Source organism: Prionailurus viverrinus, chromosome B4, assembly GCF_022837055.1.
Source record: "Prionailurus viverrinus isolate Anna chromosome B4, UM_Priviv_1.0, whole genome shotgun sequence".
NCBI lineage: Eukaryota > Metazoa > Chordata > Mammalia > Carnivora > Felidae > Prionailurus > Prionailurus viverrinus.
In genome coordinates this window covers 74,026,606-74,040,321 of record NC_062567.1, presented here as the reverse complement: position 1 = coordinate 74,040,321, position 13,716 = coordinate 74,026,606, and the positions used below count along the sequence as shown (strand labels likewise).

The 13,716-nt window shown below is 43.4% G+C and overlaps 1 protein-coding gene across 1 annotated transcript in view; it reads left to right on the top strand.

The window, feature by feature from the left end:
• Nucleotides 1–927: 927 nt before the first annotated feature.
• Nucleotides 928–13,716, top strand: part of CERS5 (ceramide synthase 5) — a 32,568-nt gene continuing 19,779 nt past the window's right edge. The window contains exon 1 of the mRNA XM_047867194.1: nucleotides 928–1,262. Within this exon, the coding sequence (XP_047723150.1) occupies nucleotides 1,066–1,262 (197 nt within the window). The 5' untranslated portion in view covers nucleotides 928–1,065. The remainder of the gene's footprint in view (nucleotides 1,263–13,716) is intronic.

The window sequence follows — 13,716 nt, the reverse complement described above, 5'->3', positions numbered from 1 at the left end:
ATAAAAGGATTTTGAAAAGTTCATTTTAGGGGATAAAACAGTGAAAGGGAATTGAGATCATGGAAGGACTCGAAGGGAGGAAAAGGTTAGGAACAAAAAACGCTAGAGGTGGAAGGAAGAGCGGTTAGGCGGAACCATCCGAGATGGCGAGGTAGACCCCAATGAAAGCCTGCTCTGCTAGGAGCAGAGACGCAGGTCTGGACTGCCTGGCAGCGGGAACAGCCTTTGAGACTGCTGGGCTGAGAAAGAGGAGTGTCCCCTTAAGGGAGCTAGGCCTGAAATAAGGGGTGTGGCCGTGGATGGTAGAGAGAGAGAGGAGAGAGAGAGGAGAGAGAGCGACAGGAGAGACAGAGAGAGAGGAGAGAGAGGAGAGAGAGAGAGGACAGAGAGCGACAGGAGAGAGAGAGAGAGGAGAGAGAGAGAGGAGAGAGAGAGAGAGAGAGAGAGAGAGAGAGGAGAGAGAGAGAGAGAGAAAGCGTGGCTGAAACTCACAGCAAAAATGGGCGGGACCAGGGGCGCCTGGGTGGCGCAGTCGGTTAAGCATCCGACTTCAGCCAGGTCACGATCTCGCGGTCCGGGAGTTCGAGCCCCGTGTCGGGCTCTGGGCTGATGGCTCAGAGCCTGGAGCCTGTTTCCGATTCTGTGTCTCCCTCTCTCTCTGCCCCTCCCCCGTTCATGCTCTGTCTCTCTCTGTCCCAAAAATAAATAAACGTTGAAAAAAAAAATTTAAAAAAAAATGGGCGGGACCAGAATTGAGGGCCTGCCGGGCAGGTGGAGGCGGGGCGGAGATGGGAGGGGCATGGCCCAGCGGGGGGCGGGGTCCCAAGGAGAGGCGGTCCTGGTGTCTGCCGCTGCGGTCCGGGAGGTGGGTGGGCGGGAAGGTGAGATGGGCGGTGAAGAGGCCCGGCCCCACGGAGGAGGCGGGCTGAGACGGGCCGGGAACCCGAAGGGGCCGGAAGGGGTGGCTGCCGGCTCGGCCCCGCCCCGGGTCCGCCTCCCCGCGGGTTCCGTTGGCTGTGGCGGCAGCTGAGGCTGTGGCGGCGGTGGCCGCGGGGCGGGCGTAAGATGGCGACAGCGGCGGCGGGAGCCCTGGGCCTGCTGTGGAGTTGGCTGTGGAGCGAACGCTTCTGGCTGCCCCAGAACGTGAGCTGGGCCGACCTTGAGGGGCCGGGCGACGGCTACGGCTACCCGCGGGCGCGACACATCCTCTCGGCATTCCCAGTGGCGGCGGGCATATTCTCCGTGCGGCTGCTCTTCGAGCGGTGAGAGCCCGCGAGCGAGTGGCTCGGAGGGTCGGGGCCGGGGCCGGGGAGCGGACCGGTGGAACCGGCTCGGGGCGGGGAGAGGCCAAGCACCGGAAGCAGAATTGGCGGGGAAGCCCGGAAGCAGGGGGCTGGGGGAGCCCGGGCTGCAGCGCGGGATGTTCGGAGGGTGGCGGAGGTGGTCGCGGAGCCTAGGTAAAGACAGTTTGGGGCGTGGACAGTGGAAGAACGAGAGTCTAGGGGAGGCCGGGCCCTTTCCCTTTTTAGATCCCGGAGGCCCTGGGAGTGGAGGGGGGGGCTTCTTCTGGGCCTGCTCCCAGCCTCCAGGGATCCTGCAGACAGGAAACAGGTTGAGTGTGTGAGCTGCGGCCGAGAACCCGAACACCCGAAGAGAGAAACAGGAAAGGGCCACAGGAACCAGAACTAGTTGGGGCTGTGGAAGCTGAACGGTTAACGTTAAGAGCCAACCTTTCCAAGCGAAAGGAGCGGGTTTTTGGGAATCTGAGATTTGTGAGGACACTTAGGAGAGTTGAGGGGAGCAGGGTTAGGCCCCAAGCCTTGCTTTGTCAGTTCATGGACATTTTTGTGCATGTGTAAATTTCCAAAAACTGCTACGAGAGCCCGCAAGAGAGTGGAAATCTGGTAGGCATAAGGCGTGGTGGAGCCTGGGGTTCCAAAGTCTAGAAAGGTGTCAGATTAGTTGCGGAACAGGCCTTAGAGGCCTGAGATGGAAGGAGGAGTGGTCATTTTGAAAGGAAGAGATCTGTAGGGTTTATCAGAGGAAAGCTGTATTGAGCTGGCTTCTAAGTGAGTTTAGCAGAATCACAGTTCTTTTTCTGACCGCGTGTTCTTGATAAAAGTGATTTCACTTTTCCTTAAGTGAGTAGTTGGTACCTACTGTCTAAGATGAAATGTTCACAGAGGACTTGATGTGGCGATTTTATACTGTGGGCTTACAGCTGTGGGTGAGTTTGATCAAACCTACTCTGCAGAAAAGGAGACTTATTTCTTCATAGGTCTCAGGTAATGAGGATGCACTTTGACATCGTTTGTTCATTTGGCCCTTATCTGGAGCAGAAACGCCCTTTCTAGGACGGGAATATACTGCAAATAAAGAATCTATTACTCTCTGAAGAATTAGTTATTATGTGTTTTGGGTTACTTTTCAAAAGTGCCTACTACTTCTGACACAAAAATCTTTCACAAAATATTTCTTTTCTGTAGCCAGCTTGTCATTCATCCATTTGTTCATAGTGTTTGTGTATTGTTATCAAAGTGCTCTCCGTCAGACGTTCAGGTACAAAAATCAAGATGCTTTTAACTGAAGCAAATGAAACTGAAAGATCTGAATGCCTTTTCTGGGCCCTTGGGACCTTAGTGTTACAGTTTTTTAAGTATAGGCATTGTATTAAGTATTCCTAGGGTGGGAGTACAAACCACTTTTCCCTCTTAGGAATAACTTAGATCTGGGTACTCTCCACCTTGGCAGCTGTATATGAAGGCTGAAAAAAGAGAAAGTGTAATGACTAAAAAGGAAAATACACCAATTTAAGACAAAAAATTTAATTGTCCTAGGAAAATATTCTCTGCTTTTTATATAAATGTATACCAGTATGGAAGTTTATTCACGTTACTGATAAGAGGAAATACCTTGTTTCTTATAAATACCCATTTTATATAAACTTGCATAGGGGCACCCCTGGGTGGCTCTCAGTTAAGCGTCTGACTTCGGCTTAGGTAGTGATCTCGTGGTTTGTGAGTTCCAGCCCCGCATCATGCTCGCAATGATAGTACAGAGCCTGCTTGGGATTCTCTCTTTCCCCCCCTCTCTGCCCCTCCCCCACTTGCACGTGCATCCTCTCAAAATAATAAATAAATAAACTAAAAAAAACCTGCATATATCTTCAGATTTCCAAAGAGTTCTCTCAGATGGCTGTGAAGACTTCTATATACCCTGGCGGAGCCACTGGAAAAGGATCCTTTACCTGTGGGAATTCTATCTGAATGTTTCTATGGTGCTCGGTGTCAGGGGAGCAGGGGAGGATGGGAATACTGAGCTGAAAGCATTCTGGTATGATATTCCTTGGCTAGTAAGGTCAGGCATCCTGTTCATCTCATGTATGATCTTGGGAAAGTTTAACCTTGGAGGCGGTCTTGCTATTTTGTTTCTTTTTATAAAACCTACTACCTTAGTTAGAAGTAGAATTGAGTGCTGGATTAGCAGTTCCTCTCTTGCTACACTGGTCTTCCATAAAGGTAGTAGAAGCCACTCTTAAGAGTATAGGAAAAGACGTTATTAGAAATATTGGTACAGCTAAGTTGTTTTTCCTACTTTTCTCATTTCTGAAATCCCATCTAATTTGTTTCTAGAAGTGACTTGGTTTCTAGTAATCATAGACTGTGTGAGCTAGGACTTTATAGACAGTAAACTAGCCTGGAAACATCCTGCAGCTTTTCAGAGGTTTCATACTCACTGGAGGAGGAACTAGAACCAAGATCCAGATCATTTTCCCAAGCCCCGGGCTCTTTCCACTATATGGTGTAGCCATCTTTAACCTTTCCTTAAACCTCCTTTCAAGGATTAAGGTTTAAGCCACCTCTTCCTAGTATTCTAGGATTTGGAAAACAAATCCATGCTCATCTTATTCTTGGTTATTTAATGTGTTTGATTTGAAGATTGTATATTTTTTCAAATTCTTGTTTCAAATTGTTCTGTATATTTTAATGAGTCTTATATTATGTCCCTTGATAAATTATGTCCCTTGTGTTGTTTTAAGAATTTCCCAAAGAATAGGGGTGCCTGGCTGGCTCAGTCAGAAGAGCATGTGACTCCTGATCTCAGGGTCCTGAGTTTGAGCCTTAGGTTGGGTGTAGAGGTTATAGAGATTACTAAATAAATAAACTTAAAAAAAAAAAAATCTCCCAAAGAATAGAGTTTACAATTTGGTTTTACCTTCCCATCCTTCTCATCAACCATGCTGAGCATTTGTTTTTTAGTTCCCACATTCCCTGGAGAACCACAGCCTCCTCTGATAGGGATGACTTGAAAAGCCGCGGGGCCATAATAAGTAAAGTGTTTGTATCTAGCTATTTTGCTAAAGAACTGCGGATAGGAGATTGTTACTTACCAAATAATGGAGGCTGCCCTCTGTGGACCTCTGCTGAGTGGCTGTATTGTGGTGGCCTGTGCCTTGCAAAATGCCTCAGGTGTGGCCTGTGATCGGTAAATATTTATTGAATGTTTGAGGAGGGACCATCCTCATCTACATAGATGCCCAGAGGAGTAATCAGAATCTAGATCTCCAACCTGAAATGGATGTTTGGCTTGACTGAGAGAAATTCCTTTGTTTCTGTTGTTAAATTTCATCATATATTTGCATGTTGTGTACCTTTCTACAGCTTTTTTCTCTCTTTATCCCCTCTCCCCATACACATATTCACACTACCCTGTACCCTAACAAAACAGGATAAGAAACTCTTCCATGTGTTTTTTTTTAAACTTCTTTTCATGTCATGTTCATGATAAAATTGTTTGAAATTTAATATCTAGTCACTTGAGCACTTGTTTCTTGGGATCAAGTGGAAGCTTGAGACACCATTGACACCATTAGAGCTGTATAGGCTCATTTATTTTGGATATGCTATTGCAATAGGAGCTCTGTATTGCCAGAAGAAAATTATTTTGTGAATTATTCAGGAGATAGATTAGAGCTCTCTCTGCTGCTCATTCATTATTCCAATCCCCTCTTCTCTCTTGTTACTTCCAAAGCAACCTCACTGGGGTGTGCAAAGAGCCTTCTCAATACCATTCTCTGTCATAGGAGACTGAACAGATTCACTTGCTAGCCTGTCATGTAACTGGTAACAAAAGTAGTGACTCTTGTGTGCACGTTTCTCAGCCACTCATTTCATCTTCCTCTCGTAAGCCTTGCTACCTCTGCTACGTACTGCTTTTTTTTTTTTTTTTTTTCTTGTTTTCCCTCATTTCCCCTAAGTGGAGGAAGAACTTTTTTCCTCTCCCTGACAGGCCTGCTGCCTTCCTCCCAGATCCATGTCAAGTGACTGCATTGTGACCCAGTATCAGTGGGTCTTCCAGCCGGGTTAGAAAGGCTTTGGGAAGAATGGACATAGCTGCTGACTAGGCTGTGAGGGAAACTGCCCATTCCATTGCATCTCTAAAGGTATTCTGTTGGGCGTTATTGAATTGTAAATCACAGAATTAAATCAGGTTTGCAGATCCAGCAGGGCAAGATTGAAAAAGATACTCACGTGGCCCTGCCCTTCTCTAAGAATCCACCTCTTCATTAGCTCCAGATGGTCAGAAGCCTTTTGTGCCCCTCCTCTTGCTGGGGAAACTTCTTTCCCCAACCCTTTCTGTGCAGTGGGTGTTGATGCTCTGCAGAAAACTGAATACTGTCCTGCCTGAGGTCAGGTTCCTGGCTTATCCCTGGAGACAATATATTCAGCACAGCAAAGAAACATGTCAGATATTTTTGCTTTAGCCGCTTCCTGATTCAGAAAACTAGGGTCTCCTAGATGGGTAAAGAAGAAATTAAGAGGAGGCAGCAAGTGAAATCTGCACCTTTTTTTTTTTTTAATTAAAAAAAATTTTTTAGTGTTTATTTATTCTTGAGAGAGAGACAGAGTGAGGGCAAGCGGGGGAGGGGCAGAGAGCGAGGGAGACAAAGAATCCAAAGCAGTCTCCAGGCTCTGAGCTGTCATCAGAGTCCAACATGGGCCTTGGAACTCATGAACTGTGAGATCATGACCTGAGCCGAAGTTGGACGCTTAACTAACGCTTACCCAACTGAGCCACCCAGGCACCCCCGCACCCTTCTTACGGAGCGGCAAGGGAGATAAACCTATTTTGGCTTCCTTTCCAGAGGTATTTTTAGGCAGATAAAAGCTGCCCTTCACTGAGTTTTGGACACTGCTTGAACCCACTCCTACCTTATCTTTGGGGAAGTTAATTGAAATGTTACTGCAAAAGGAGCTAACCATAATCACTTCGAACTTAAAAAAAAAAATCTGAAACGAGTTTTCCTGGAAACAAAGGCATTTTTCCTAGATATGAAGAATTCTCTAAAACTGTGCTGTTCAGTGCAGTAGCCACTAGCTACTATAGTAGCTACTTGCTTTTGGGGATTTCAAATGTCACTAATCCAAATGTGCTGTGTTAGATACGTACGAAGTGTAACACACACCAGATTTTAAAGACATTGCGGGGGGGGGGGGGGGAAGAATGTAGTATATCTCATTTTTAACATTGATTACAAGGAACTAACTATTTTTTAATTTATTTTTTAAGCTTATTTACTTATTTTGAGAGAGAGAGCAGGAGAGGGGGAGAGAGAGAATCCCAAGCAGGCTCCCTGCTGTCAGCACAGAGCCCAACAACAGGCTTGATCACACAGACTGTGAAATCATGACCCGCGCTGAGATCAAGAGTCAGACATTTAACTGACTGAGCCATCCACCGTGCCTCAACATTGATTACATATTGATGTGATATTTTGGATATATCTGTTTAACCAAAGTATATTATCAGAATTAACTTTACCTGTTTCTTTTTTCCTTTTCTGAATGTGGCTATTAGAAATTTTAAAATTAGGGGTGCCTGGGTGGCTCAGTCGGTTAAGCATCCAACTTGGGCTCAGGTCAGGATCTCAACAGTTCCTTCCTGAGTTCCAGCCCCATGTAGGGCTCTGTGCTGACAGGTTGGAGCCTGGAGCCTGCCTCAGATTCTGTTTCCCGTTCTCTCTGCCCCTCCCCTGCTCATGCTCTTTCTCTCTCTCTCTCTCTCTCTCTCTCTCTCAAGAATAAATAAACATTAAAAAATAATAATAAAAAAGAAAAGGAAAATTTTAAATTATATATGTGGCCTGCATTATATTTCTGTTGAATAGTGCTGATGGGAGTAATTCAAACAAGTATTTATAACTGAAAATAATTTTATTAAAAAAAATTTTTTTTAATGTTTATTTTTGAGAGAGAGAGAGAGAGAGAGAGAGAGAGGGAGTATGAGCGTGAGCATGAGCGGGGGAGGGACAGAGAGAGGAGGAAACACAGAATCCGAAGCAGGCTGAGCCGAAGTCGGACGCTTAACCGACTGAGCCACCCAGGCGCCCCTGAAAAGAATTTTAATATAAATTCACATTTGATTTATTTTTTTTAGGACCAGAAGGGTGATCAGTCCTAAGTATATCAGACCATGCTTTTATTTTTTAATTTTTTTTTTCTGACCATGCTTTGAACAAATCTTTCTAAAAGTTGTGGCAAAAATGGGGTTTTTTAAATATAAATCATTTTCCGAATGATTTATGTGACTAGTTATAGTCTATTTTGAGTAATACTGAGTGATTGACAGTGCCTTCTAGCTAGGCATTGCTCTGTAATTTTACTTTTCTGCATATATCTTCTTAGTCGAGTAGTTCATGATCTGTAAACAAACAAGTTTGTCAAGAAGTTAAATGTATGTGGAGTGCTGCACAGCCCTGATAAGACATTGGGAATAATCACAGTATTTTGGGGCGCCTGGGTGGCTCAGTTGGTTAAGCATCTGAGTTTTGGTTTTGGCTAAGGTCATGAAGTCACAATTCATGAGTTTGAGCACCACCTTGGGCTCTGCACTGATGGTGTGGAGCCTGCTTGGGATTCTCTGTCTCCCTTTCTGCCTGCTCACTCGCTCTCTCTCTCTCTCTCTCTCTCTCTCTCTCTCTAAGTAAATAATAAACATTTAAAAAAAATCACAGTATTCTATCTCCTCTCAAAATTATGGTGCTTTGTTTTTTAAGTTTATTTATTTATTTTGAGAACAGGGAAGGGGAGAGAGAGAGAGGGAAAGAGAGAGAATCCCTAGCAGGTTCCACACCAACACGGAGCCTTATGCGGGGCTCAAACTTACAAACCATGAGATCATGATGTGAGCCGAAACCAAGAGTCGGATGCTTAACCGACTAAGCCACCCTGGTGCCCCTGTGGTGTTTCTTAAAAAGGGTATTCCTTAAGTCTTTGGCTTCTGGGTAGTGTCAACATTTGTAAGAAGTCTCAATAACCACGCAGGGCGCACCTGGGTGACTCAGTTAAGTGTCCATCTCTTGATGTTGGCTCGGGTCATGATCTCACCATTTGTGAGTTTGAGCCCCTGAGCCCCAAGTGGGGCTCTGAGCCGACAGTGCGGGGCCTGCTTGGTATTCTCTCTTTCCCTCTCTCTCTGCCCCTCCCCTGCTTGTGCTCTCTTTCTCTCTCTAAATAAGTAAATAAACTTCAAAAAAAAAAAGATGTTTAAAAAAATAAGCACAGGAGGTCTCAAACCCAGTCAGGTTGTATTTGCTGTGTTTAATTCTGCTTGGGGAAATCCCCTGTTATACTGAAATTGGTTAACTTGAATTTCTACTGATTCCTCAGAAATCAGGGACCTTCTCTTACATGGAGCTGGTAGGTTATCTGATGACCCAGGAGGACAGGTGGGCACATTTCCTTGAAACACTTCACCTTTTGGTTAAGAATTTAGTTTTTACCTATTTTCTTCTTTCTTCAGCAGTTATTTATTGAGAACTTAGTATCTGCCAGTTGTCAGACTGTGCCACAGATAAAAATGTAAGTCATGGTGTTTGCTCGCAGAAAGAAAGCAAGAATATCAGTGGTTTAAAATACAGTGTCATTGGGGCGCCTGGGTGGCGCAGTCGGTTAAGCGTCCAACTTCAGCCAGGTCACGATCTCGCGGTCCGTGAGTTCGAGCCCCGCATCAGGCTCTGGGCTGATGGCTCAGAGCCTGGAGCCTGTTTCCGATTCTGTGTCTCCCTCTCTCTCTGCCCCTCCCCCGTTCATGCTCTGTCTCTCTCTGTCCCAAAAATAAATAAACGTTGAAAAAAAAAATTAAAAAAATAAAATAAAATAAAATACAGTGTCATAAATGTATGCAGAAGGCTGTTATGGGAGTTTGGAGGAGGTGGGTTCAGTTCCTTTTAACAGTTGTTAACTAAAACATAGGCTTAATGTCTCACTAACACACACTTGTTTCTTGGACCCTGAAGAACGGTGAAAACTTCTTAAGGAACAGTTTTTTTGTTAACCTGTTTCTCTGATTCACCTCTTGGCACTTGTACATTTGTGTATTTTTACTTTAAGTTACATTACATTACATTTAAGTTACTATACATTAAGTTGTATCGTCATTTAAGACTGTAAGTGGAAAGATAGACCATTTAAGAAAGATAGATATGTGTAGTGAAAGAAATGTATGTATATAGTCGGAAAGGGAGAAACTTTTCAACAATGAGAGTGTCAGGGACCCCCAGCTATTTTTCAGCCACACTTTGAGAACTGCTGCTCTATAGCAAGTAAAATATTCACTAACTACTGTACAATAATACTACAACTTAGTGTTAAATTGTGTCCATCTGAAACATTTCAACATATATACTGTTAGTAATTCTTATTATCTCAAGACTTACATTCCTTACAATGAGGTTAGATGTAAGCAGGATGCTGATCCTTCTCATCACAGCACCTAGCAGTGTATCAAATTGCATAGGCCCTAATTATTTTAATGCTTTAAGGCTCTGTAATAGTCTAAGTGAGGATAACTTTGATACATGTGGGAGGAGTGAAAATAGTCTGGTATAAACCCACAGTGTGTGCCTTGCCATGGTTTAGGATAATATATGCCATAGTGGTCCTTTTCTTTATAGTCTGCTTCTGCTTTAAGAGCAAATTTGCCAATTTAAAAAAAAGTCCTCGCGACACCTGGCTGGCTTAGTCCTAGGGAGTGTGAGACTATTGATCTGGGGTGTGCGTCTGAGTCCCACTTGGGGTGTAGAGATTACTTATAAAACTTAAAAAATGAATTAAATTAAAAAAAAGAGAGAGAGGTGCCTGAATGACTTAGTCGGTTAAGCATCACACTTTAGGTCACTATCTCACGGTTTGTGAGTTCAAGCCCTGCATTGCACTCATTGCTGTCAGTGCAGAGCTGGTTTCGGATCCTCTGTCCCCCTACCACTACAGGTCCCCCACTCAGGCTGTCTCTCTCAAAAAAAAAAAAAAAAAAAAAAAAGAGTCCCTGAAGACACTATTCTTTAAAAAAAAAAAAAAGTCCTCAAAAGAAACTGCGTGGGGTGCTTGGGTGGCTCAGTTGGTTAACAGCTCTTTGATTTCAGCTCAAGTCATGATCTCACAGTTTCGTGGGTTTGAGCCCCACATCAGGCTCTACACTGAGAGTATGGAGCCTGCTTGGGATTCTCTCTCTCCCTCATTCTCTGCTCCTCCCCCACTTGCACTGTTTCTCTAAATAAATAAATAAATAAACAAACAAACAAACAAACTGCAAAGAATACATATACGTGTACAACAAATGTGTATAGCACATGAGTTTGTAGATAGCAAATCCTATCCTTTGAACATTTTACTCAGAAGGGTGCCTGGCTAGCTCAGTCGAAGGAGTATGCAACTCTTGATCTCTGGGTTGTGAGTTCAAGCCCCACATAGGATGTGGAGATTGCTTAAAAACAAAATCTTAAAAAAAAAATTAGGGCTGGCTCAGTCGGTTGAGTGACTGACTTTTGATTTCACCTCAGGTCATGATCCCAGAGTCGTGGTATCAAGCCCTATGTCAGGCTTCATGCTGAGCATGGAGTCTACTTAAGATTTTCTCTCTCTCTCTCTCTCTCTCCCCCCCCCCTTACCCCCTTTCTTTCTCTCTCTCCCCCTCCCTCCCTCCTACCCTTCCCTTCTCCCCCACTCACATGTGCTGTCTCTCAATCAAAGAAATGAAATTTTATTTCTTTTTAAGTTTATTTATTTTGAGAGTGTGAGAGAGAGCTCAAGTATGAACAGGAGAGGGGCAGAGAGGGAGAGAATGAGGGGGTGACAGAGAATCCCAAGCAGGCTCTGCGTGTGGTCAGCATAGAGCCTGACTGGGGCTTGAACTCATGAACCATGAGATCATGACTTTAACCGAAACCAAGAGTGAGATGTTTAACCAGCTGAGCCACCCAGGCACCCCTCAAATAAATAAAAATTTTAAAAAACATTTTTTTTTTAATGTTTATTTCTGAGAGGGAGACAGCATAAGCAGGGGAGGGGCAGAGAGAGAAGATGACACAAAATCCGAAGCAGGTTCCAGGCTCTGAGTTTTCAGCATAGAGCCTGACACAAGGCTGGAATTCACGAACCTTGAGATCATGATCTGAGCTGAAGTCAGACGCTTAACCGACTGAGCCACCCATGTGCGCCGCCCCCCCCAAATTTTTTTAATAAAAAAATTTACTCAGAAAAATACACTGACATTGGTGCATATGTATAGGGGATACTCAAAATGTATGTTGGGAGTCACCAGCACATAAATGAATAGTATTAGTATAATTTAAATGTATTATTTCATTAAAAATAACGATAGTAGCCATGTTACATGAATAGCATTTTTGAAAAGTAATTATTTTCTAAAAAAAAAAATCCAGAGAACAGCATTGATTTTACATTTTTGGAAATCTCTTTACTGTCTGACTTAATAGAAGATAGTTGGATTCTTCTCCCTGGCTTCTGCATTCAGGCTCTTGTTATATGTTGTTTTAGTTGAAGTATATAAATAAAAGCTGGCTTCACACAAATGTGTCATTGGAAAGGCGAAGTATTTTTTCTTTGATACAACACCAAAACATAACAAATAGTAATTTTCTTTTTCTTTTTTTCCTTTCCTTTCCTTTCGTTTCCTTTCCTTTCGTTTCCTTTCCTTTCCTTTCCTTTCCTTTCCTTTCCTTTCTTTTCTTTTAATTTTTGAGAGAGAGAGAGAGAGAGAGAGTGTGTGAGCAGGGGAGAAGGGCGGAGAGAATCTTAAGCAGACTCCATGCTCAATGGAACCCAACGTGGAGCTAGATCCCATAACCCTGGGATCGTGACCTGAGCGGAAATCAAGAGTTGGGTGCTTAACTGACTGAGCCACCTAGGCACCCCAACAGGAAGTAGTTTCCTAAAGGTTGGTTGCATTGTGGAATATGAAACCCTATCATTGAGCTTTTCATTCATGTTAAAATCCATTGGTCTGTCTGGAGATCATGGGTTGGTAATTTTGCCTTATTGCATCCCAGAGAGCAAGATGGGTCACCAGCAGCTCTACTGGAGCCGTCCGAGGAAATCCGGTGAGGGTTCTCATTCTTGCCACATCTACTCAAACTGGCATAGTCTAATCTGGAAATATAGCCTCACTATGTGCCACCATCATTTCCGTCAGTATGCAAAGGTAAAGGCTTCATTAAGTTTGATTAAATGAGCTTCCTTGAATGGGTCATCCAGGATACCTACATTAACTGTAGATATCCAAGACACCTACATTCCTACTAACTCTTTGTACATAAAATTAAAGTACTTCAATTAAAAAAAAGAAAAATACTGGTTTACTGAGTTATATAGATCTCCCAAATGTCAATACATTTCTTTATACAACATTTAAGAATCCTATTAATCTCATCAGAACTAGTCTTATCATAAAAGCTTGAACGATTGGGAAGTTTTCAAGTTCAAAGGTGGATATAAGTTCTCTAAAATTCTAATTTTCACTTGAAAGCTTGAATTTTATCATTGGCAACAATGTTTGTTTTTTTGAAATGACAGGCTTATTTCATTCATTTTTCAGAAAATACCCAGGTCCAAATGACCTTAGTTTGTTGGCCATTCTTTGAGGTAAAAATTGTATTCTATGAAAAATGTAATTTTAAAAAAGGTTTATTTATTTTGAGAGGGAAGGAGAGAGAGAGAGAGAGAGAGAGAGAGAGAGAGATATTGATTGATTGATTCCCTAGCAGGCTCAGTGCTGTCACCACAGAGCCCAATGTGGGCTCAATCCCACGAACCTTGAGATCATGACCCGAGCCGAAATCAGGAGTCAAGACGCTTAACCGACTGAGCCCCTCAAGTGCCCCAAGGAAAAAGTGATTTAAGTTCAGTGCACAACTTAAACAAGCGTGTTTCCTTGAGACAACCATATACTTTGCTATGTAGCAAAAGTGCTGTGTACTTCCCATTTCATCACATAATACTTTTTAAAAGTATACTCAAAGGCTGAGATTTGTTAAAATCAATCATTTGTATTGCTTCGTCAAGGACATTCTTAAGTGAACTGGCTTAAAAGAAAAAAAAAAAAAACTAAGAGGACATAGCAAGGAAGAATACAATAACCATTACTACAGTTGGTGCATTTGTGCTCAGGTAACATAAGTTTTATCCACCATGGCTTTGCCCTGTCGTTGCAAGTGTCAACACAGTAACAAAGGCAAATGATGTCTTGATATTATTATTAAAATAGTTTTTACTTTCTGGGCCTCTAGAGAGTATCTCAGGGGCCTTCTGGGGGTCTGTAGACCATACTTTGAGACCCTCTGCTATAATTGAATGAGATCAACCAGAGTGGGTGTGTAGAGTAAGAAAAGAACCTGCATAGGACTCTGAGGAAACAGCA